Source organism: Triplophysa rosa, linkage group LG17 (genome assembly GCF_024868665.1).
Source record: "Triplophysa rosa linkage group LG17, Trosa_1v2, whole genome shotgun sequence".
Lineage (NCBI taxonomy): Eukaryota > Metazoa > Chordata > Actinopteri > Cypriniformes > Nemacheilidae > Triplophysa > Triplophysa rosa.
Window position 1 is genome coordinate 1,061,018 of NC_079906.1, and position 23,142 is coordinate 1,084,159.

The 23,142-nt window shown below is 46.9% G+C and overlaps 1 protein-coding gene across 1 annotated transcript in view; it reads left to right on the forward strand.

Moving 5' to 3' along the window:
- ift122 (intraflagellar transport 122 homolog (Chlamydomonas)) overlaps positions 1–23,142 on the forward strand; it is a 100,565-nt gene that overhangs the window by 55,613 nt on the left and 21,810 nt on the right. Inside the window, exons 19-24 of the mRNA XM_057357004.1 lie at positions 3,864–4,025; positions 4,469–4,635; positions 7,955–8,126; positions 12,329–12,431; positions 22,714–22,854; positions 23,032–23,129. Of these exons, the coding sequence (XP_057212987.1) occupies positions 3,864–4,025; positions 4,469–4,635; positions 7,955–8,126; positions 12,329–12,431; positions 22,714–22,854; positions 23,032–23,129 (843 nt within the window). The remainder of the gene's footprint in view (positions 1–3,863; positions 4,026–4,468; positions 4,636–7,954; positions 8,127–12,328; positions 12,432–22,713; positions 22,855–23,031; positions 23,130–23,142) is intronic.

Below are 23,142 nucleotides of genomic sequence, written 5' to 3' on the forward strand. Positions count from 1 at the left end.
ATCCCTTTAAAGTGGTGGGTTGTGGCCAGTCGAGAACTGCTTTGACCTTCTTTTCATCCATGGCAACCCTCTCATGACTGATTAAATAACCCAGGAATGATGTGGAGGTCTGGTGAAATTCGCACTTCTCAACCTTGGCATACAATTGATGTTCAATGAGTCGTTGCAAGACTTTCCGAACATGTTGAATGTGTTCTTGGTATGAGTTGGAGAAGACGAGGATGTCGTCAATGTACACAATTACAAATTGGTTGAGCAAATCACGGAAGACATCATTAATGAAAGACTGGAATACTGAGGGGGCATTAGCTAGACGGAAGGGCATGACCAGGTATTCATAATGTCCCGTGCTAGTAGAAAAAGCGGTCTTCCACTCATCTCCTTCTTTGATACGAATGAGATTATAAGCGTTTCAGAGGTCTAACTTAAAGAAAAAATTGGCACGCCGGAGTTGTTCTAAGGCTGGAGGTACTAGAGGTAAAGGGTAACGAAATTTTACTGTAATGTCGTTGACGGCTCTGTAATCGATACACGGCCGCAATCCCCCATCCTTTTTCTTGATGAAGAAGAAACCAGCGGATGCTGGAGATGTAGATGGTTGAATAAGTCCTTTTGAGATTTCTTCCTTGATGTAACTTTCCATAGCTTCGGATTCTGGTTGTGAGAGGGGAAAAATTCGACCCTTGGGAGGTGTTGCGTGTGGTATTAGTTCTATGGCACAGTCTACTGGTCGGCGAGGAGGAAATTCAGAGGCTTTGGACTTATTGAAGGCCTCAACGAGATCAGAATATTCTGCAGGTAGTACTGGTGGTGCTGTAGATTCCTCCTTTACTGTGGCAGACTGAATGGGAAGTGACGAGTTGGTTGTGATGCACTTGGAGTAACACATTGGATCCCATTGGATGATTCGACATTCCTTCCATGAGATGAGAAGGTTATGTTGACGTAACCAAGGTAATCCAAGAATTATGTGGTTGTGAGTTGACGTGATGACGTAGAACTGTATAGTCTCAGTGTGCGTAGTCTCAGTTACCAGTTGTAAACCGATGGTGAAGTGCGATCTTTCCATCTCCGAGTGGGCGTCCATCTAGCGCCTCCACTGACAAAGGAGAAGTACAGACAGTTAACGGGAGTCGATGTCGTTGAACAAATTCTTGTGATATGAAATTTCCTGCTGCCCCAGAATCAATTAAAGCTGAAGAGACAACCTCTCTGCTTTCTACTGGCAACACTACAGACACTTTCATACAAGAGTTAGAATGATGCAATTGAATACACAGACTCACCGATGATGGTTTATGTTGAGGTGGTCTCATTGGACATGTCGCTATCAGATGACCCTCTTGACCACAGTAAAGACACAGATGCAAACGTAAGCGTCGGTTTCGTTCTTCAGGAGTTAGGTGAGTGTAATCAAGCTGCATAGGTTCTGCTGGAGGTGGAGAAAGAGGGTTGAAAGTACTGGATGTAGTCTCTTGGATCGGACGACGTGAGCGAATGAGATTGTCAATCTGTATTGCGAGATCAATGAACTGACTGAGTGTTCTTCCCTCGTCTCTACAGGCTAGTTCAGCTTGAAGTTCCAGATTAAGTCCTTTACGAAAAAGTAGCTTTAATGTGCTCTCCACCCAGTCGGTTTGAGCTGCCAGCATGCGAAATGTTAAAGCATACTCAGCTGCCGTGTTCTTTCCCTGGCATAACTCAAGCAGCCGGTCATCCGCACCCTTGCCTCCTTCAGAATGTTCAAAAGTCTCTCTGAACCGCTGCAGGAAGTTTTTGAATGTAGGAAAGATTGTACCATCATCCCTCCAGACCGCCGTCACCCATTCTAAAGCCTTGCCCGTGAGAAGTGAACAGACTAGAGAAATCTTACTAGAGTCGGATGAATACATCGCTGGTTGTTGATAAATAAAGAGCACTGTAATAAAAATCCCTTACATTTACTTGTGTTTCCGTCAAATTTCTCAGGTAGAGCCAGACCAGGGTTGACGGACGGCATTACTTGAGATGATGTTTGATTAACCACCTGCGATTGAACGGGCACTAGGTTGGTTGGCGCTAATCTCAGTGTTTGAAGTGTCTTGACGAGCTTCTCCGTTAATGTGGTTAGATGAGTCAGCTGGTGTTGGTGGATGGCGAGTTGGTTTGCCTGGGCGAATAATTCTGAAGAAAACTGTTCCATAGCTGATGGATCGTGCGTTGGCGTAGTCTTATGTAACGGGGCCAAACAAGACTTCGCAAAGAGTCAAGGAAAGATCCTGACTAAAATAGCTCTCCAGATGAAGTTCAGGTGAGTGAGTAATCAGCACCAGGCATGTGGGAAATTAAGTCCGAATGAGGTTCAATATTCTGGGGAGGGAGCCCTCTGGTGGCGAACGTCTGCAGGAACCTTGTCCATGACAGCGCTAAGCCGAAGCGATGGCTAGAAGAAGTCCGGTCTTCAGAGATACTGTAGCTCCTTCATACTATTGGATGCTAACGGCTCGAACGGGCCTTCAACACTATCTCAAGGTCCCAGGGTGGAAGTGATGGAGGACGTGGGGGATGCAACCTCTCCGCTCTTCTAAGAAATCTCACCACTAGCGAGTGTCTATCCACCTCCGGTCTCCCAAAGCAATCCCAGACCATCTGAACCTATTGAGGGTGCACGTTCATGTGAGGAAAGCATGTCCGCCCCGCAGTTGAGGAGACTGGGGATGTACACCGCTTTGGTGGATCTGGTGCAGGCTTATAAATCAATATTATGATTTGATAGTTTATAGTTTTTTGCAAATGTCAAGCAACGAAGGAATGTTTTAAAAGAGATATAGAGAGAGGCTTTCTTCTGGTTGAAAAAAGAAAGGATTTAATAATGATCTATAGTTTTTTTATTGGTCTAAAACTGTCGGGTATTAACATTCAGCAGCTGAATGTTTTAAACAATGTTACTGATTGTAACTATAACGTCAGACTGCTGTTACAGATATATGTACTGTTTTGTAAAATCTAACTGAGGTCACAGAAGTTCACAGAAAGCAGGCCGTTAAGCAGGCAAATATAATAGCCGGCAGTCGGGCACCACAACCCATCAGTTGCCATCTATGAAAACAATCTACCACCTTTAGAGGATTTTGTATAAAAATTGTTAAGAGTCAAATAGTAATTAAAACCCTAATAAACTTCATTTAAAATAATGCAATTGTAATCAGCAGACCATTAGATGATATATCGTAAAACAACAGACTTTTAAATTCTCCAATAGTCCTAAAAGGTCCAATAGTCCTATTAAAAAGTATTTTACCAGAACCTTTACTGAAGTTAACAGATTTAACAACTTTAAGTATCAGGACTTTGTGAGAATTTGATTAATTGGTAAAAATTGTGTAGTGTAGACACTGTGTAACTTATCTGGCACATCTAGCACAGCCCATTCAATACAGGCATACTTTACCCAACAATGAAAATTGTGTCATTATTTACATATTTTTTGTCATTATTTTACATTACATTATAATTTAGATTATGAACCCTCAAGTCATTTAAACCCTTGATGGCTTTTCTTGATCTTCAGAACCAATGTACTGTTTTGATGTTACAATAGGACTGAATAGGGATCCTCTTCTCAAGGAAACCACAACTTTTATAATAAACTCCACATGACTAATATTTCAGGTGTCCTGAAGGCATGAGTTTGTAGTTTGTTAGTGCTTTGGTTTTAAAGATCAAAAAAGCCATACTGGGTTTGAACAACATGATTGTGAGTAAATAATGGAAAAAATATTTTTGGGTGAAAAACGAATTCATCCTGACATTGTAATGAGTAAACATTTACTGTATGAGAAAGCAATTGTAAAGTGTAATCCATTCTTGTGTGTTTTGTACAGGAGAGGAAGAAGAGAGGAGAAAATAATAACGAACTCTTCCTCGCAGATGTTTATGCCTACCAGGGCAAGTTCCATGAGGCAGCCAAACTGTACAGGAGATCTGGCCATGACAGCCGTGCACTTAGCATGTACACAGACCTGCGCATGTTTGAGTATGCCAAGGTATGTATAAAGAAATATTTCATCCAAAAAATGTCTTTCATTTTGCGGTGAACTATTCCTTTAAGTATTAAGGTTTTTTTCAATAATATTCATATGCAATAAGTCACCCTTAATCAAAACACGATGCGAAGCAGAGTGCCTAAAACCCCCTTAGCTGTTATAAACTTGTAACCCACTGCTTCATGGGGATTATTGCTTTTATAAAACGGTTATTCCATATGCGTAGCAAGGTTTCATAAAATAAAGTAAATAAAGTGATGTTTATGTAATGCGGTCAGCAGTTATCAATCGGGGTATTTTATAACAGCTTAGAACTCGGCTCAGCCAATCAGAATCAAGGACCAGAACTGACCATTTTATAAACTTGAATAATATTGATATGTTTATGTGAAGGTTTGGTTTATATATAATAATATAATGACACAAGCTTGTGTGTGTTGAAGGACTTCCTGGGCTCAGCAGACCCTAAGGACACTAAGCTGTTGATAAAGAAACAGGCAGACTGGGCCAAGAACAGCAAAGATCCTCGAGCAGCAGCAGACATGTACCTGACTGCAGGAGAACATTTAAAAGCCATTGAGATCATCGGGGAACATGGATGGGTGGACATGTAAGATACTGTACACAAACACACACAGACCCACTCAACTTCTTGTTCACATATTTATGCTATGGCTGTCACTTAACATGCGATTTCTGTCATTCATTTTCCTTCAAATAGGAAGGAATTTTCTGACCATTAAAGCATTAAGTAGGATTAAGTACCAAGTATTTTAGTCTTTTGTTAATATTCTGCCCCTGCTGCAAGTTGCACCTCGACAGATAGTTAAACAGGGAGAGGATGGAAGTGAAGTCGAAACTAAAGAATTCCGTTTTTGGTGTTTTGTAACTTCAGTCCGTAACGTATAGGTTTGCAGTGGTACTGTTTATTTTTTATGGTTATTCGTTAAGAATAAAAACAAGCAAACATTTTTAGCATGCTTTTTGTTCAAAGAAGAGGAAAGATGTAGTGTTAAAGTTCACAATAAGCATTATACAGATGTTATACAGATAACCGGTGGAAAATCCCGATGTGTCCGTGTGCTTTTGAATCGGTCTCGTGGTACTTTAGTGAGATACGCCACGCAATCTGCGCAGCCCCGCATTAAGTTGAACGCTTCTGGAGACGTTGATTTGCATGTTCAGCTGTTTTATCAGAGTTAGGGCTAAACTCTGCAGGAAAATGGATCTCGTGGACCAGAGTTGAGAACCACGGCACTAGGTTGAGTGCATAGTTTAAAGTAAATCATTTGGGATACAACTTACCTGTTTTGACCGACAACACTTAAAGGGATAGTTCACACAAAAATGAAAATTCTGTCATCATTTACTCACCCTCAGGTTGTTCCAAACCTGTATACATTTCTTTGTTCTGCTGAACACAAAGGAAGATATTTGCAAGAATGTCAGTAACCGAGCATATAAATACTATGGGAGTCAATGGGGGATAAGATCTGTTTGGTTACTGACATTCTTGCAAATATCTTCCTTTGTATTTAGCAGAACAAATGTATACAGGTTTTTAACAATCTGGGGGTGATTAAATGATGACAGAATTTTCTTTTTTGTGTGAACTATCCCATTAATTCGTGACAGTACAATTCATGGACGGGGCTTGTCTCTGAAGTTCCACTCTTTCCACCACATTTAGAAACTTTGAAAAGCTTGACATTATGAATTATGTATACTGAATGTATGTCAATTTTTATCACAATCCCAGGTTTTCAATCAGCGGAGAAATGCAGTGCTGTGTTTGCAGTCGTATTTATTCTAAATGGGGGATTTATGCTGCCAATCCAAAGATATTATAGAGCACATTTGGTTTATTTTAAAGGAAATAAAGCTATATCGTGTTAGAGTTAGGTTTTGAAGTACGTTGGGAAACGTACTTCCGCGGCCAGCTGTGCGCAAGGGCATCCATGCCAAGGGTTGCCTCGGACAGGGAGTACCAAAGCGGACAATGGGTGGAGTCCAGGGAGGCAACAGGACCACCTGTGCCTGGCCGAACCTCTCCCAAATGAGCTGGCTGCGCGGGGATGGAGTCGCCACTCCCCCGCGAGGCGTTGACTGACGAGAGAGCACATCGGCTGTCTGGTTCAGGACGCCTGGGATGTGTGTGGCTCGCAGGGAACTGATCACCTGCTGACTCCAGAGGAGGAGGCGCCGGGCGAGTCATGTTTAGCTGCCGTGAGCGAATCCAATGATATACGCCACAGCAGCTGTGCTGTCCGACCGGCGCTCAATCCCGAGGCGCCATGTAACCAGCCGCGAGCGCCGGGAAAGGCAGTGCGGGCACTGCAACCCAACACACACGGCGGCCCGGGAAAGCATGGCTGACATTTCGACGTCCGCTTCTTCCTGGGCTCGACCCCCCGAGGGAGGGAGCCCGTGGAATCGTCGGAGTCGGATGGCAGTACGTCACCCCCCGATGCTGCAAGAGACATCTCATCATCACGCATCGTGTCCGAATACGTGATTGAGGAATAAGACGGCAGACCGTCTCCTGGGGAAAGGTCAGACGAGCGAGACGAGCTGTGAACGGTCTGTGAGCCCGTGGCTGGCGGATTATCGCTCACAGTAATCCTCATATCACCCTCGCTGCTTGCCATAGCGGACGGCAGGGCTGTAGTCCTGACGCCATGGAACTGGGAGCAAACGAGGTGGTGGCTGAGTCCCGTGGGAACACAGCCACCTGTGACGCAACGTCTGAATCGTCACCGCCCGCAGTGCGGGCAGGACATATCCACAAAGTCTGCCCCAGCGAACTGGAAGCAGGCATTGTGTCCGTCCCCCTCCTCGATGAGTGTGTTGCACCCATGAGAACAGCGGGACAAGCCACGCTGGAGAAATTTGCTCTTTCAGAAAAGGAAATTTGCTCGAACACCTCCGGAACTGCCGAGACGCCCAGGGGAGAATCACTGCAGGAAGGGACCGTCCGCTGTCCACGTCGTAGATTCCAGCAGAAAGAATGATCACCAAGATCGTAGAGAAGCTCATCAGATGCGTAGGCTCTGAAGAACAAAAGGTGAATGAATGAGCACGCCGGCTTCCCTCTTATACCCGGACATCCGGGGAGGAGCCCGGCATGCAAATTTCATTCGCCAATTTTCATTTGCCTTTTCTAAATACTCAGAAGATGATAGGTTCTCAAGACAAACCCATTCTGTCGGTTCGACACAACGTCGAGAGACCGACAGAAAGGGAACTATAATTACGTGTGCCTGTGTATATAAATTCTTTAAACCTTTGATATTGTAAACAGCGTTTGTCTTTTAATGCCTGAATCTCTCAGCTCTAGCCCATCGACTGAGTGAGGTGCAGTTAAGACAATGAGCTTGCGCTGAGTTAAGATCTATGGATAGACTGCAACTCAATAGCAAACAAACATGAAAGAATTGGATAGAAGGATAATTCTGGTTAAGTACCTACTGTATGCTAAAAACACTTCTTTTTGTGTGAGCCGTGACATAGAACATGATTTTAGTTTGAATCCTCTCGACTGACTTTAAAATAAATATTGGCAAAAGATCTCTAACGCAATGGTTCTCAAACTGGGGGGACCACAGATTTTGTGACATTTTATGAAAGTATAGACGTTTATCATAGATTTGATGCAATCAAACATCAGAAAATAAGACCATAAACCAATGGTATTGATGTTCCAGCATTTTTGTTGGTTTAATTAAAATTCTAAGTTTAAGAATGTACGCACAGAAACTCTACACACAGGGGCCTTACAACGAAAAAGTTTAAGAACCACTGCTCTAAAGTGTGCTAATAAACAGAAAACAAAAATGGGTACACAATGTGGATATTGAAGTGTCATGGCATATACCAAACAGCACATTACATGATTGAATATGTAATTTTCTCTCTCTGTCTTTTCATAGGCTAATAGATTTGGCTCGTAAGATGGATAAAGCAGAGAGGGAACCATTGTCCAGATGTGCTGTGTTCTTCAAGAAGTTAAATCATCATGGCTATGCTGCTGAGATTTATAATAAAATGGGTGATCTGAAGGCCCTGGTGGAGCTTCATGTGGAGGCCAGACACTGGAATGAGGTATTTATGTTAGTTTGTGATTTTACTTGGTCCACACATTAAAGACATCCTGTGCAATGTGATTGTTTGTAAGAACATGACTGGCTGTTCAATCTCCAATTATTGTTCTTTGCAACATGCTAATGTTCTCATTGATTGGGTAATTGGGAAACTAAGTGATGGCCAAACAAACAGACCCCATTTGCTTTAATTCAATTCAATTTTATTTATATAGCGCTTTTCACAATGTGCATTGTTCCAAAACAGCTTTACAGGAGAAAATAAGAAAAACTGAAAAACGCAAAAAAGGTCAAACACAGCACAGTGCATGGTGTTTATAGAACAAGCAAGATTATTCTACAACTCTCTCAACTCAACTTTATATACAGGTATATAGCGCTTTTTACAATTTTCATTGTAACAAAGCAGCTGTACATAAGACATATTGACTATAAGCAAAACAATTAAAGTTGTACCTGCAAAAACAAGATTGAAAAGTTGAAAACACAGAAGACAGACATACCCACATACAAAACACTCCACACACACAATATGCACATGTACTAACACACATAGACATAGACACACACACACGGAAGCGCACGCACACACACACGTACACAGACAAGTAAGCACACACACACACACACACGCTCAGTGAGAGCACACATTTAAGATAAAGGAGAGAGAAGCACAGGTCAAATATAACAGACTATAAATTCCTATATGCAATATTAATTAAGTAAAACTTTAAAATTCTAAAGCAGCCCCCCCGGCCAGGCAAATAGTGCAAAAAACAGTATGCAAACGGTGGCGAGGAACCCAAAACTCTAATCGAGAAAAAAAACCTCAGGAGAACCCAGGCCCAACCAGGGGATTCCAGTTCCCCTCTGGCAAAAGCTGCTGCCTCTGCACAAGCTCCAGAGAGCTTGCACAACAAGGCTAAATAAAATAAATAAACTTACTAATAAGGTAAATTATAGTTTAAGATTATCATTAATAATCTAATAGCATTTGAAATTTTGTGGTGAAGACGTGTCAGGTGACCGCGTCCTTATTTATCCAGCTCCATCATCTCAGCTCTTGTCAGGTCGCCGCTTCCCATTCTCCACTCTTCCATCAGGTCAGGCCATGAACTGCATCCTGCTCGCTGTTGTAACATTGGAACAATGAGACAAGGCCGTCTGAGAGTAGAGTACTATTCTGCACTCTTTGATGCAACAAGTACATCAATTGTGTTCCTGGTTCCGGTTGATCTAACTAATGCAGCCTAAACCCTCAGAGGATTTATATTATGGAAGTGTAGTGTATGCAAGATTAAAAAGATGCGTCTTTAGTCTAGATTTAAACTGACAGAGTGTGTCTGCCTCCTGGACAGTGCAGGGAAGACTATTCCAAAGTTTAGGCGCTAGATAGGAAAAGGATCTACCACCTGCACTTGATTTTGAAATTCTAGGTGTTACCAACTGACAGGACGCCTGAGAGCATAATGCACGTGAAGGACTGTAATACAAAAGGAGGTCATTCAAGTATTGAGGAGCTAAACCATGTAGGGCTTTATAGGTAATAAGCAAGATTTTAAAGTTAACGCGATGCTTTATAGGTAACCAGTGCAAGGTTGACAGAAATAATATGTTCATACTTTTTGTACGTGTAAGAACTCGAGCTGCCGCGCGTTTTGGACCAGTTGGAGTTTTTGTAATAAGCCTGCAGGGCAACCACCTAACAGTGCATTACAGTAGTCTAGTCTTGATGTCATGAATGCATGAATTAACTTCTCTGCATCTGCCATTGACAGCATATGAAGTAGTTTAGATATATTCTTAAGATGGAAAACGTCTTGGTTACGGATGTAACCTCCGCGCTCAAACCCGAGGCGCCATGTTGCCAGCCGCGAGTGCCGGGAGAGGCAGTGCGGGCACTGCAACCCAACACTCACGGTGGCCCGGGAAAGCATGGCTGACATTTCGACGTCCGCTTCTTCCTGGGCTCGACCCCCCGAGGGAGGGAGCCCGAGGAATCATCGGAGTCGGATGGCAGCACGTCACCCCCCGATGCTGCAAGAGACATCTCATCATCACGCATCGTGTCCGAATACGTGATTGAGGAATAAGACGGCGGACCGTCTCCTGGGGAACGGTCAGACGAGCGAGACGAGGTGCCAACGGTCCGTGAGCCAGTGGCTGGCGGATTATCGCTCACAGTAATCCTCATATCACCCTCGCTGCTTGCCGTAGCGGACGGCAGGGCCGTAGTCCTGTCGCCACGGAACGGGGAGCAAACGAGGTGGTGGCTGAGTCCCGTGGGAACACAGCCACCCGTGACGCAACGTCTGAATCGTCACCGCCCGCAGTGCGGGCAGGACGTATCCACAAAGTCTGCCCCAGCGTACTGGAAGCAGGCATCGTGTCCGTCCCCCTCCTTGATGAGTGTGTTGCACCCATGAGAACAGCGGGACAAGCCACGCTGGAGAAATTTGCTCTTTTAGAAAAGGAAATTTGCTCGAACACCTCCGGAACTGCCGAGACGCCCAGGGGAGAGTCACTGCAGGAAGGGACCGTCCGCTGTACCACGTCGAAGATTCCAGCAGCAAAATGATCACCAAAGATCGTAGAGAAGCTCATCAGATGCGTAGGCTCTGAAGAACAAATCGTGAATGAATGAGCACCCCGGCTTCCCTCTTATACCTGGACATCCGGGGAGGAGTCCGGCATGCAAATTTCATTCGCCAATTTTCATTGGCCTTTTCTAAATACTCAGAAGATGATAGGTTCTCAAGACAAACCCCATTCTGTCGGTTCGACACAACGTCGAGAGACCGACAGAAAGGGAAACGCAATTTTACAGGTGTTGACGACGTGGCTCTCAAATTACGCCAAGCCAACGCCAAGATTCTTTCCTGACGACGAGGGTTTTATGGAACATCCGTCAATAGTTAAACAACTAGTAAACTAGTACAACTAGTATATTCTAGTAAATAATATCTAATAAATGCAGTCTCCCGGTGGTTTATTTAGCATATTTTGCATTAAGTGAATGCTTGGCTGAAAAGATGTGTCTTTAATCTAGATTTAAATTGGGAGAGTGTGTCTAACCCTCGAATAGTATCGGGAAGGCTATTCCAGAGTTTAGGTGCTACATATCCAATCCAATCCACTTTATTTATATAGCACAATTTTAACAAACACAAGGTTTCCAAAGTGCTCTACAAGGAGAACCCCCCCCCAGAATAAATAGATAACACAATAAAAGCACCATAAAATATGAAGTACACAATAAAAGAAGATTAAAAAATATGCATGTATACACATAAAATCAACACTCTACCTGGTGTCAAAAGCCAACGAAAAAAGGTGGGTTTTAAGAAGTGTTTTAAATTGAGACAGTGAAGAGGCCTGTGTATGAGAAAGCTCTACCCCCTCTGGTGGATTTAGTTATTCTAGGTGTTATCAAAAGTCTGGAGTTTTGAGATCTTAGAGAGCGTGATGGGTTGTAGTGTGGTAGAAGCTCTGTTATGTAGGTATAGGGCTAAACCGTTTAAGGCTTTATAAGTGATTAAAAGAACTTTAAAGTCAATACGATACTTAATGGGTAACCAGTGAAGGGATGATAAAATTGGGGTTATGTGATCGTATATTCTGAACCTGGTTAGAACTCTGGCAGCTGCATTCTGAACTAACTGTAGTTTGTTTATAGATGATGCAGGACAACCACTAAGTAGAGCATTAAAGTAGTCAAGTCTTGAGGTCACAAATGCATGAATAAGATTCTCTGCGTCAGCAACACATAAAATATTTTGTAATTTGGCAACATTTCTAAGGTGGAAGAAGGCTGTTTTTGTGACATTTGAGATGTGATTTTTAAATGACAGGTTTCTGTCTAATATAACGCCTAGGTCTTTAACTGTATTTGTTGGAGTAACAGTGCAGCCTTCAATTTGCAGGTTATAATCCGAAATATTCTGCTCACGTGTCTTTGGTCCGATAAGTAATATTTTTGTTTTATTAGAATGTAAAAGAAGGAAATTACAAGTCATCCAATGCTTTATTAACATGAAATCGAATACAGCAAAATCAACGTGAAATGGATTTCTGTTTTGGTGGATGTCATCTAAACCATGCAAGTGGGGAAACATAACAAGTTAACCAATAATACAATAGCCTAACGTCCATGACACAAACCATTCCCATTGGAAGTCTTGTCCTGTTTCTGTCTTTTCTCAGGCATTTTCTTTAGTTGAGAAACAGCCACAGTTCAGAGATGATGTCTATGTGCCGTATGCCCAGTGGCTTGCAGAACACGACCGCTTCGAGGAGGCACAGAAAGGTCAGTTAAACCCAGTTTAATTCATTCAAAAACTTAACACTACAATTTAAAAAGAAATGTGTAAACATCTCTGTCTCTCTCTCACTTTTACAAAAAGAGATTAAGTGATCAATATAAAGAGTATTTTGAAATTGCTTTAACAGGGTAGAGGTTATGCAAAACGATTGTATAGTGTATTTCTTTATTTTTATTATTAATACAATTTTAAAGAAGAATATAGTACAAACATGTTAGTTTGTACGTTTCAACACTGTTTAATGTTATTTTTTTGGTTTTAGCTTTGTTGTTGATGAAGAGTAAATTTGACTTAACATGCTGAACAAGGGTAGCAGGAATAGCTCTAAAAACAAATGAATGTCCTTAAAGGGGTGGTATTATACCCAATTGCAAACTCTTGGTTCTGTAATTCACATGTACAATAATTGGTTTGCATCCTTTAGTGTTTGAAATGCACGTTGTTTTACATTATTGCAGCTTCTGTCGTAACCATTTCGTGCCGTATGCTCGGTTTAGTTCCGGTGTCTGTGAAATCCCCTCCTGAAACCACCTGCTTTGGTCACCTGCTTAGAGTATGTGTCATAAATGTGACACTTTACCATAACTGTGAGCTTTTAGCCTCTTGCTATGAGGTCATTAGAAGATGTTCTTATCTTTGGTTGGCCTAGTAACAGTTAAAACCTTGCAGTAACTGACAGGAGACATTTAATGTGAACTCCACTGCTTTACTCCCATTGGTAGTCGCTCCCAAAAATCGCTCATCATTTGCATAAACGTGAAAAATTCTAAGCTTTGTCACACTTCCTGACGCCATCAATCTCTGTTGCTCGTGTCACCAGATGATGCTAACCTACTATTGAAATGAATAAAATCATGTCGCCCTGCCGCTACCAGTCACTGCTATTGTATGAAATTTTGCGACTTCCTATTTTTTCCTACTATGGCAAGGATGTGACTCTCCTGTTTTCCCAGTAGTGGCAAAAGGATTCGCGTCAGGTTGGTGTCAAAAAGACCATTTAAAAACGTTTCAGTTTTTTATGCCATCGTTATACTGTAAAGCAGCTCAACATGGCCTCGCTCCATTTGTTGCGTGTTCCCGGGAGGCAGGGTTTATGCACATTTAAGTGTTGGGACAATTAAAAAAAGAGTTTAGAAGTGTTAGTCACAAGTTTCAAAGCCATCTGTTTGATTAAAGAGACTGTGTGGGATATGGTTCCAAAGGGAGTTACAACTCATCTTTTAAGCCAATTGATTTTAAAAGTTCTATTAACATCTTCAAAATAAAGTATCTTAAGCCCCTCCTCATGTTTTCTTATTGGTAAGAACCATTTTCCTAAGTCCTTGAGATTTGTTTCTTAAATAAAGAGTAAAACAGATGATTGATTTCTTTACAATAAGAATCTTTAGCAATGCAAAGATAAAGAGAGACAGACAAATCAAGATAAACCTTCTACTTTAGATAATAGGACACAACCATAAACTGAGAGGTCACGCTGTAGACCCAATTAATCTCGAATACTCATTTTTCAAAGCTGTCCAGTACTCGAAATGAAATGTGATCAAAAATGCCCGTCCCTATTACTACTGGCTATTATTTGAAAAATTGTACTTGTTAGTTCAAGTTACATAAGATAATATTACTGTATAAAAATATCAAAAGAATGGGTTAGTAACTGTTGACATTAACCCAGATTATACAGTATGTAGATAATATGATATCATTAGTAGTTTGTTAATGAGTGTTTCCCTTTCTGTCGGTCTCTCGACGTTGTGTCGAACCGACAGAATGGGGTTTGTCTTGAGAACCTATCATCTTCTGAGTATTTAGAAAAGGCCAATGAAAATTGGCGAATGAAATTTGCATGCCGGACTCCTCCCCAGATTTCCGGGTATAAGAGGGAAGCCGGCGTGCTCATTCATTCACCTTTTGTTCTTCAGAGCCTACGCATCTGATGAGCTTCTCTACGATCTTTGGTGATAATTTTTCTGCTGGAATCTACGACGCGCACAGCGGAAGGTCCCTTCCTGCAGTGACTCTCCCCTGGGCGTCTCCCCTGGGCGACCCGCACGCGGCCTCCCCGCGGGGTTCTCGACATTAAAGAAGCAGTCCTCCGTGCCGCGACTCTGCCGCCTCGGCCGTCGAGTCCCGTGCACTGTCTGCTTCCCAGCAGCCCTGGTCCTCTTCGACGCCCTCCAGCTCTGGCGCCCCCCACTCAGGCGGCCCCCCCTGGAGGAGACAGCGAAGAGGAGACCTTCGCCCCATCAGCAGCCGTGGCAAAGCGGCCCTCATGGGAAGAACTCAGGGGGATCGAGGCTACCATTGGGCCCGACCCCAGCCACATCGCTGGGAAGTCGGATAGGGACGGATCCTGCCCCGTCTCTCCATCTGCTGGCCCCCTCCGGGGGGCTAGCGCCCACTTACTCTCTAAGGAGAGTTTCCTCTCTCTCTGGGTTATCACAGCCGCTCCCACCCTCTGCACGACGGTGAACGGCAAACTCGACGTTGCGTCATGGCGAAGCGCAATGTCGAGTATAAGCACCAGCCCTCAGCACTCTCAGTCAGACAGTGCGTTGAGCTGCGCAGTCGCCAGGCAGGAAAAACAGCAGAGCCGATCTCCTCCCCGGGGGACCTCCCCCGGCAAGGAATCCGTACTGCTAGCCATCGAACCACCCCCTGGGGGGACGATGAAAAAGATCGTGCCTTTAGTCCCCGTCTCATTTCTGGGAGCCTGTCCGGCTTCCCAGACTGTCAGGCTGGCTAGGGAAGACGATCCGTCTCGGCTATGCGATCCAGTCGCCTCACGCCCGCCAAGTTCAGGGCATCCGATATAACTCAGTCAGAGGCTAGGATGTTCCCGTACTTCGGGCCGAGGTCGCCACCCTTCTGGCAAAGGGAGTGATTGAGCCCATCTCATCAGCCGAGATGTTCAACGGGTTTTTCAGCCTGTACTTCATTGTCCCCAAGAAAGGCGGGGGGTTGCGCCCTATCTTGGGTCTGTGTGTTCTGAACAGGCACCTACTCAATAGCTGCCTTTCAGGTTGATCACGCAGAAGCGCATCCTGACGTCCGTCAGGTGTCAGGACTGGTTCATGGCAATCGACCTGAAGGACACATACCTCATGTCTCGATCCTCCCTCGACATCGGCCGTTCCTACGGTTCGCGTTCGAGGGACGGGCATATCAGTACAGGGTCCTCCCCTTCAGTCTGTCCCTGTCTCCACGAGTCTTTACGACGGTCGTGGAAGCCGCCCTCCTTCCCCTTAGGGAAGGAGGTGTGCGGGTACTAAACTATCTCGACGACTGGCTCAGCTTGGCGCACTCTTGAGATCTGTTGTGTACACACAGGGACCTGGTGCTCCGGCACCTAGATCGGTGGGGCTACAGGTCAACTGAGAAAAGAGCAAGCTCTCCCCGGTGCAGAGCGTCCTCTTTCTCGGTATGGAACTCGACTCTGTCCTCATGAGCGGCCCCGCTCACCCCCCACGGGGGGCGCGAGACCCGCGACGAGGAAGCCCACGCCCTCGCGGCCTCCCAGAGGCAGTGCGACTCACTACAGAGCGCGCCCGATCAGTGTTGAACTACCTGAAGCTGTCCCCCTGAAACATTTCAGAGGCTCCTGGGATACATGGCATCCTCGGCGGGGGTGGTCCCCCTCGGGTCGATGCACATAAGACCGCTCCAACACTGGCTACAGAGTCAAGTTCCTTGGAGAGCGTGGCACACCGTCAGCAGGCGTATGGTCATCACGCTTTTCTGCCAACATACCCTAACCCCCTGGTCTCCCATGACCTTCTTGCGGACAGGGGTCCCCTTAGGGATGTCTCCCTGTAGGGTTGGGGTGCCGTGTGCAACGGGCATGCAGTGTCGGGGCGGTGGACGGGCCCCCGCCTGCGTTGGCATTCAACTGCCTAGAGTTGTTGGTTGTGCTACTTGCATTGAGGAGGCTACTATCTCTCGTGCAGGGCAAGCACGTGCTGGTTTGGTAGGACAGCACAGCTGCTGTGGTGTATATCATTGGTGGCATTCGCTCACGGCAGCTAACATGACTTGCCCGGCGTCTCCTCCTCTGGAGTCAGCAGGTGATCAGTTCCCTGCGAGCCACACACATCCCAGGCGTCCTGAACCAGACAGCCGATGTGCTCTCTTGTCAGTCGACGCCTCGCGGAGACGCTCCCCGGACTCCACCCATTGTCCGCTTTGGTACTCCCTGTCCGAGGCAACCCTTGGCACGGATGCCCTTGCGCACAGCTGGCCGTGAGACAAGTGGAAGTACGCTTTCCCCTAAGTGAGCCTCATTGCACAGGTCCTGTGCAAGGCCAGGGTAGAGGAGCATCAAGTGGTACTAGTTACGCCCCTTTGGCCTAACCAGGACTTGGTTCTCGGAGCTAAAGCTCTGACAACAACTCCCCCCTGGCAGCTCCCCCTGGAGAAAAGCTTACCCAGGGGAAGGGGCACGTTACGGCATCCAAGGCAAAACCTGGTCTCCATGTCTGGACGGGACGAGGAGATCCTGAGTGACCCACCCCCAGTCCGGTTGGGACATCACTCAGGCTAGGGCTTCGGCCACTGGGCGGTTATACCCCCATAGGTGGCGCCTCTTCTCATCCTGGTGCTCTTCTCGGTGAGAAGACCCGCGGAGTTGCTCGGTCGGGTACGAGCTGTCCCTTCTTCAAGAGAGACTGGGGAGTAACCTCTCCCCCTCCACACTGGGAATGTATGTAGCCGCTACGGCCGCTCATCATGACCCAAGTGCTGGGTAGCCTCTGGGACAGCACGACCTGGTCATTAGTTTCCTAAGGGGCGCGAGAGGGTGACCACCTTAACCGCGCTCCGTACCCTCTTGCGACCTAGGTGGCGGGCCTCAAAAGGCCCCGCCCCCTTCGAGCCTCTCGGGGTTGCCGCTCTTTCTCAGTCTTGATAAAGATGGCTTTCCGCAGCGCTCTCACCTCCAAGAGGGTAGGGGATCTGCAAGCACCCTCCGTGTCCACAGATTGCCTAGAACTCGGGGCCGGGATTCTCACGTTATCTTGAGACCCCGCTCCGGCTACGTGCTCAAAGTTCCCACCACTCTTCCGAGGGAGGGGAGGAGATCGGCTCTGCTGTTTTTCCTGCCTGGCGACTGCGCAGCTTAAAGCTTAGTCTGACTGAGAGTGCTGAGGGCTGGTGTTTATACTCGAAATTGCGCTTCGCCATGACGCAACGTCGAGTTTGCCGTCCACCGTTGTGCAGAGGGTGAGAGAGGCTGTGGTAACCCAGAGAGAGAGGAAACTCTCCTTTTTAGAGAGTAAGTGGGCGCTAGCCCCCCGGAGGGGGCCAGCAGATGGAGAGACGGGGCAGGATCCGACCCTAGCCGACTTCCCAGCGATGTGGCTGGGGTCGGGCCCAATGGTAGCCTCGATCCCCCTGAGGTCTTCCCATGACAGCCGCTTCGCCGCGGCTGCTGATGGGGCGATGGTCTCCTCTTCGTTGTCTCCTCCAGGGGGGGCGCCCCAGAGCTGGAGGGCGTCGAAGAGGACCAGGGCTGCTGGGAAGCAGACAGTGCACGGGACAAGTGTGGACATCGTCCGACCCAGGGCCCGCGTGGTCACCTTGGTCGCCCGTAGAGCGAGGTCGGTGGCGGCGCGGAGTTCCTGCATAAGCGCTGGGTCGGTCTTACCCTCGTGGAGCTCTCTCAACGCCCTGGCCTGGCAGGAGCCATAGCGTGGAGAGAGGAGGCAGCTTGGTCCACCGCAATGTAAGCTCTCGACACCAGAGATGCCGAGACACCACATGCCTTGGACGGGAGTCTAGGTTGAGCCCCCCCAGGTGGCCACCGCCTACGGGCACGAGCACCGTGTCGGCATACTCCACCTGGGGGACAACAACGTATCCTCCAGCTGTCTCAACCTCGAGGGAAGAGAGGGTGACTGAACTTTGTTTGACGTGAAACGTGCCGGAAAGGGGCGTTCCAGGTCTTACCAAGTTCCTCATGCACTTCCGGTAAACACGGCACTGGGGGCGGGCGCAGCTTGGAGCCGCGCTCAAACCCGAGGTGTCATGTAACCAGCCGCGAGTGCCGGGAAAGGCAGTGCGGGCACTGCAACCCAACACTCACAGCGGCCCGGGAAAGCATGGCTGACATTTCGACGTCCGCTTCTTCCTGGGCTCGACCCCCCGAGGGAGGGAGCCCCTGGAATCGTCGGAGTCGGATGGCAGTACGTCACCCCCCGATGCTGCAAGAGACATCTCATCATCACGCATCGTGTCCGAATACGTGATTGAGGAATAAGACGGCGGACCGTGTCCTGGGGAACGGTCAGACGAGCGAGACGAGGTGCGAACGGTCAGTGAGCCAGTGGCTGGCGGATTATCGCTCACAGTAATCCTCATATCACCCTCGCTGCTTGCCGTAGCGGATGGCAGGGCCGTAGTCCTGCCGCCACGGAACGGGGAGCAAACGAGGTGGTGGCTGAGTCCCGTAGGAACACAGCCACCCGTGACGCAACGTCTGAATCATCACCGCCCGCAGTGCAGGCAGGACGTATCCACAACGTCTGCCCCAGCGTACTGGAAGCAGGCATTGTGTCCGTCCCCCTCCTCGATAAGTGTGTTGCACCCGATTGAGGAATAAGACGGTGGACTGTCTCCTGGGGAATGGTCAGACGAGCAACGAGGTGTGAACGGTCCGTGAGCCCGTGGCTGGCGGATTATCGCTCACAGTAATCCTCATATCACCCTCGCTGCTTGCCGTAGCGGACGGCAGGGCCGTAGTCCTGCCGCCACGGAACGGGGAGCAAACGAGGTGGTGGCTGAGTCCCGTGGGAACACAGCCACCTGTGACGCAACGTCTGAATCGTCACCGCCCGCAGTGCGAGCAGGACGTATCCACAACGTCTTCCCCAGCGAACTGGAAGCAGGCATTGTGTCCGTCCCCCTCCTCGATGAGTGTGTTGCACCCATGAGAACAGTGGGACAAGCCACGCTGGAGAAATTTGCTCTTTTAGAAAAGGAAATTTGCTCGAACACCTCCGGAACTGCCGAGACGCCCAGGGGAGAGTCACTGCAGGAAGGGACCGTCCGCTGTCCACGTCGTAGATTCCAGCAGAAAGAATGACCACCAAGATCGTAGAGAAGCTCATCAGATGCGTAGGCTCTGAAGAACAAAAGGTGAATGAATGAGCACGCCGGCTTCCCTCTTATACCCGGACATCCGGGGAGGAGCCCGGCATGCAAATTTCATTCGCCAATTTTCATTGGCCTTTTCTAAATACTCAGAAGATGATAGGTTCTCAAGACAAACCCATTCTGTCGGTTCGACACAACGTCGAGAGACCGACAGAAAGGGAACCTGCAGGCGCTCCCCACCGGGGAGGAAGACCCAACCTTTCCGTGTTGTGTCCAGTATGCACACTGCGCCTCTACTTGGACCGCACGCAGAGCCCAGAAGCTCTGAGCAGCTCTTTGTCTGTTAGGAGGTCAGCAGAAGGGAGGGCTGTCTCCAAACAGAGGCTGGCGCACTGGATCGTGGATGCCCTCGTTAGGGCATGCCGATCTCAATTCGCCCCTGCCCGTTGGGAGTGAGGTCACTCCTCATGGGCACTGGCTCAGGGTGCCTCTCTAGCAGACATCTGTAGAGCTGCGGATTGGGCTATGCCCAACAACTCCGTGAGGTTCTTATACCTACGCGCGTAACCGGTGTCAGCCCGCATCCTGGCAAGGTGTAGGACAGGCAGCCGGTAGGGCATACGCCTGCGAAAGCCCTTCCCCCTTCCTTAGGGGGATCAGCGGCTATTACGCCTCCCCTCTTTCCCCCACTGGGTAAAGAACAGGCATTTTATCCATCACTAGCACCTTCCTCGGGGCAGGCTGGGCAGAGCAGCCCTGCCCCCTTAGGCCGGGGTGCAGTTGAGTTATCTCCCACATATGTCTAACCGGACCTAGTGCTCCAGACGTGGTAACCCCCCCTCCGTGGGCTGTTCCGTCTGACGTATCCTCATGAATGGTTCCCACCTCGGCAACCCATGACCTCCCTAGGTGGACTCCCACCTTGCGGTTAACTCCTGCAGTCCGCACATTTTCCCATGAGTTCTCCCCTGATGGTGAGACCATGTGGTGTCTCCACTAATTCCTCCCTACGGTAGGTAGTGGTCTCTGCAGCGTTTTTCCCCCGGGGGGAATAATGCTTACCCAGTGTCCCTTACGGTGCCGGGTGGCTTCTCACCATTTAGAGAACTAGGCCTCCGCCCGTGACGGCCAGTGGCATTGGCTTCCCAACTTTGTGGTAAAGCTCTGGGCCCCCCTTCCTCTCTACTGGATGGTCATAATTTCGCGTTAGCATTTTCGTCTGACTCGCCCAGGCCAGTCAATGTCGCTCCGCTAGAGATTGTGACGCGGCTCAGTGCTGTGGCGTCTTTCATAGGAATCCCATTCTGTCGGTTCGACACAATGTCGAGAGACCGACAGAAAGGGAACGTCTTGGTTACGGATGTAACCTCGGTTCCCTGATGGAGGGAACGAGACGTTGTGTCCCTCATGCCACAACACTGGCCGCCCACCCCAGTGGTCGGGGGAGGATGCTTAAGGCTCCTCAGACCAAAGGTGAATGAATGAGCACGCCGGCTTCCCTCTTATACCCGGACATCCGGGGAGGAGTCCGGCATGCAAATTTCATTCGCCAATTTTCATTGGCCTTTTCTAAATACTCAGAAGATGATAGGTTCTCGAGACAAACCCCATTCTGTCGGTTCGACACAACGTCTCGTTCCCTCCATCAGGGAACCGAGGTTACATCCGTAACCAAGACGATTTGTCTTTATTCTACTCTAATTTATCTGATGGATAACTGTTTGTTTCAGGACTTCAGGTGAGATTATCTGTTTCATTGGTCAGCACACTGTTTATCACAGTGTCTGTGACGCGTGTGCCATTTTTTGGCCTTATTACGGAGCTGACCTAAACCTGAGCATGTAGATACGGTATGCTTGATTTTCTGAAAAACAACTTGTGAAACATTATATGCTGGTTTGAGTGTTTTTGTATGTTTTGTAAGATAGGTAGTCTAGTTTTTACTTTCGTAAGGGGTCTGAGATCACATAGGGTCACATATACACACTGAACTGCACCAAGACCATTTGGAGGTGTGAAAACACCCATAGTGGACAAAGCAAGCATATACATTTTATACATTTTTCATAAATGTTTTGCTCATTTCTCTCCTCTGCTTTCGCATGTCCAGTTAACTGGGTCAACAATTTTACTCTATGGTCTACGAGTTAGGGCCTATACTGTACATCATGCAGTGTTAAGAGATTACCAGAGGTGTCCTCTGTAGCGCAAGGTATTATTTCTTCAAAACAACATAATACAAAACGTGTTTGTGAAAATGAATACATGTAACATCTGCTTAAAAACTAAAACCATTTAAAACCAGATAGATAGCTGATAGAATACGTATTTGATTTTAAGGGTCTACTGTATCATGATCGTGTTCTTCACATTGTCAAATGTCAGATTTACCCCTAATTTTCCCAATAATCAGTAAATTTACTTCTCTCATAGAGCAGCGAAGCATGATATCTGGGTAAAAACTGAAATCAAGCAGGCATGTGCTTGTTAGATGCATATGCCATAAAATATTGTTACTTATTTGAAGGCAAACACCTAGAACACCCTAGCAGCTAATAACAATACACACCGCAGCAAAGCCCTGGAAACCATCCACAGCACCCTAGCAACCACCTGGCAAACTCCAAACGGAGGCCAGAATTACTGTCATTTTGGCTAATTCATTCATGTCACCATCTTTACATGGCTATAAATAACTGCATGAGGGTGCAGCTGTGGTCAGGCATTGTTGGTAGAACATAGGAAGGAAGTGAACCAAACCAAAGCTAGGTCTATCGTTCTCTGGTATTCTTGGAGCATGAGGCATGTAATTAAAACAAACAAAGTGCAGAAACTGTACAGATATTATATGACAGATGTTTTGGGTTCTGGTCAAGATGACTAATGCAACCTAATCAACTGCATCAGTGAAATTAGCTGTCAAGCTCTGAATTAGCATGGGAGCTTGACTTTAAGCTGCAATCTTCTATTTAGATAAATATTCCTCTTGATTAGGAAGTGTGTGGTGGTCGTACATGTGACCCTGTCTGCGAAAACCCATCTGAAGGCATTTTTTGGGATTTTGCTAAATAATGAGATGTTCTCCTGGTTTTCACAGGCAAGATCACATATTGGCACAAGCATAACCTGTCAAGTGCCACTCTGTAATTAAATCTGTATCCCTCTCTTGATGTTTTTTAGCCTTCCACAAAGCTGGGCGACAGGCAGAGGCTGTGAGAGTGCTGGAGCAGCTTACCCATAATGCTGTGGTGGAGAGCAGGTTTAATGATGCATCTTACTACTTCTGGATGCTCTCCATGCAGTGTCTTGACATCGCTAGAGGTGTCGATGAGTATTTGTTACATACAGTACTTTGATAAAAGGAGGTGTACAGTACAATATATATATATATATATATATATATATATATATAGGCTTTTTTGTCGTAATCTTTGTACTTGGTTCTGTAAAAGTCTTTGCCACATCTTTAAAATATTCCAAAGTAATGCACTTTTCCAGAAGCCAAAGAGAAAAAAGACGAGATGCTGAAGAAGTTCCACAGTTTCCAACACCTGGCTGAACTCTATCATGTGTATCATTCTGTCCATCATTACATGGTGAGTGTTCATT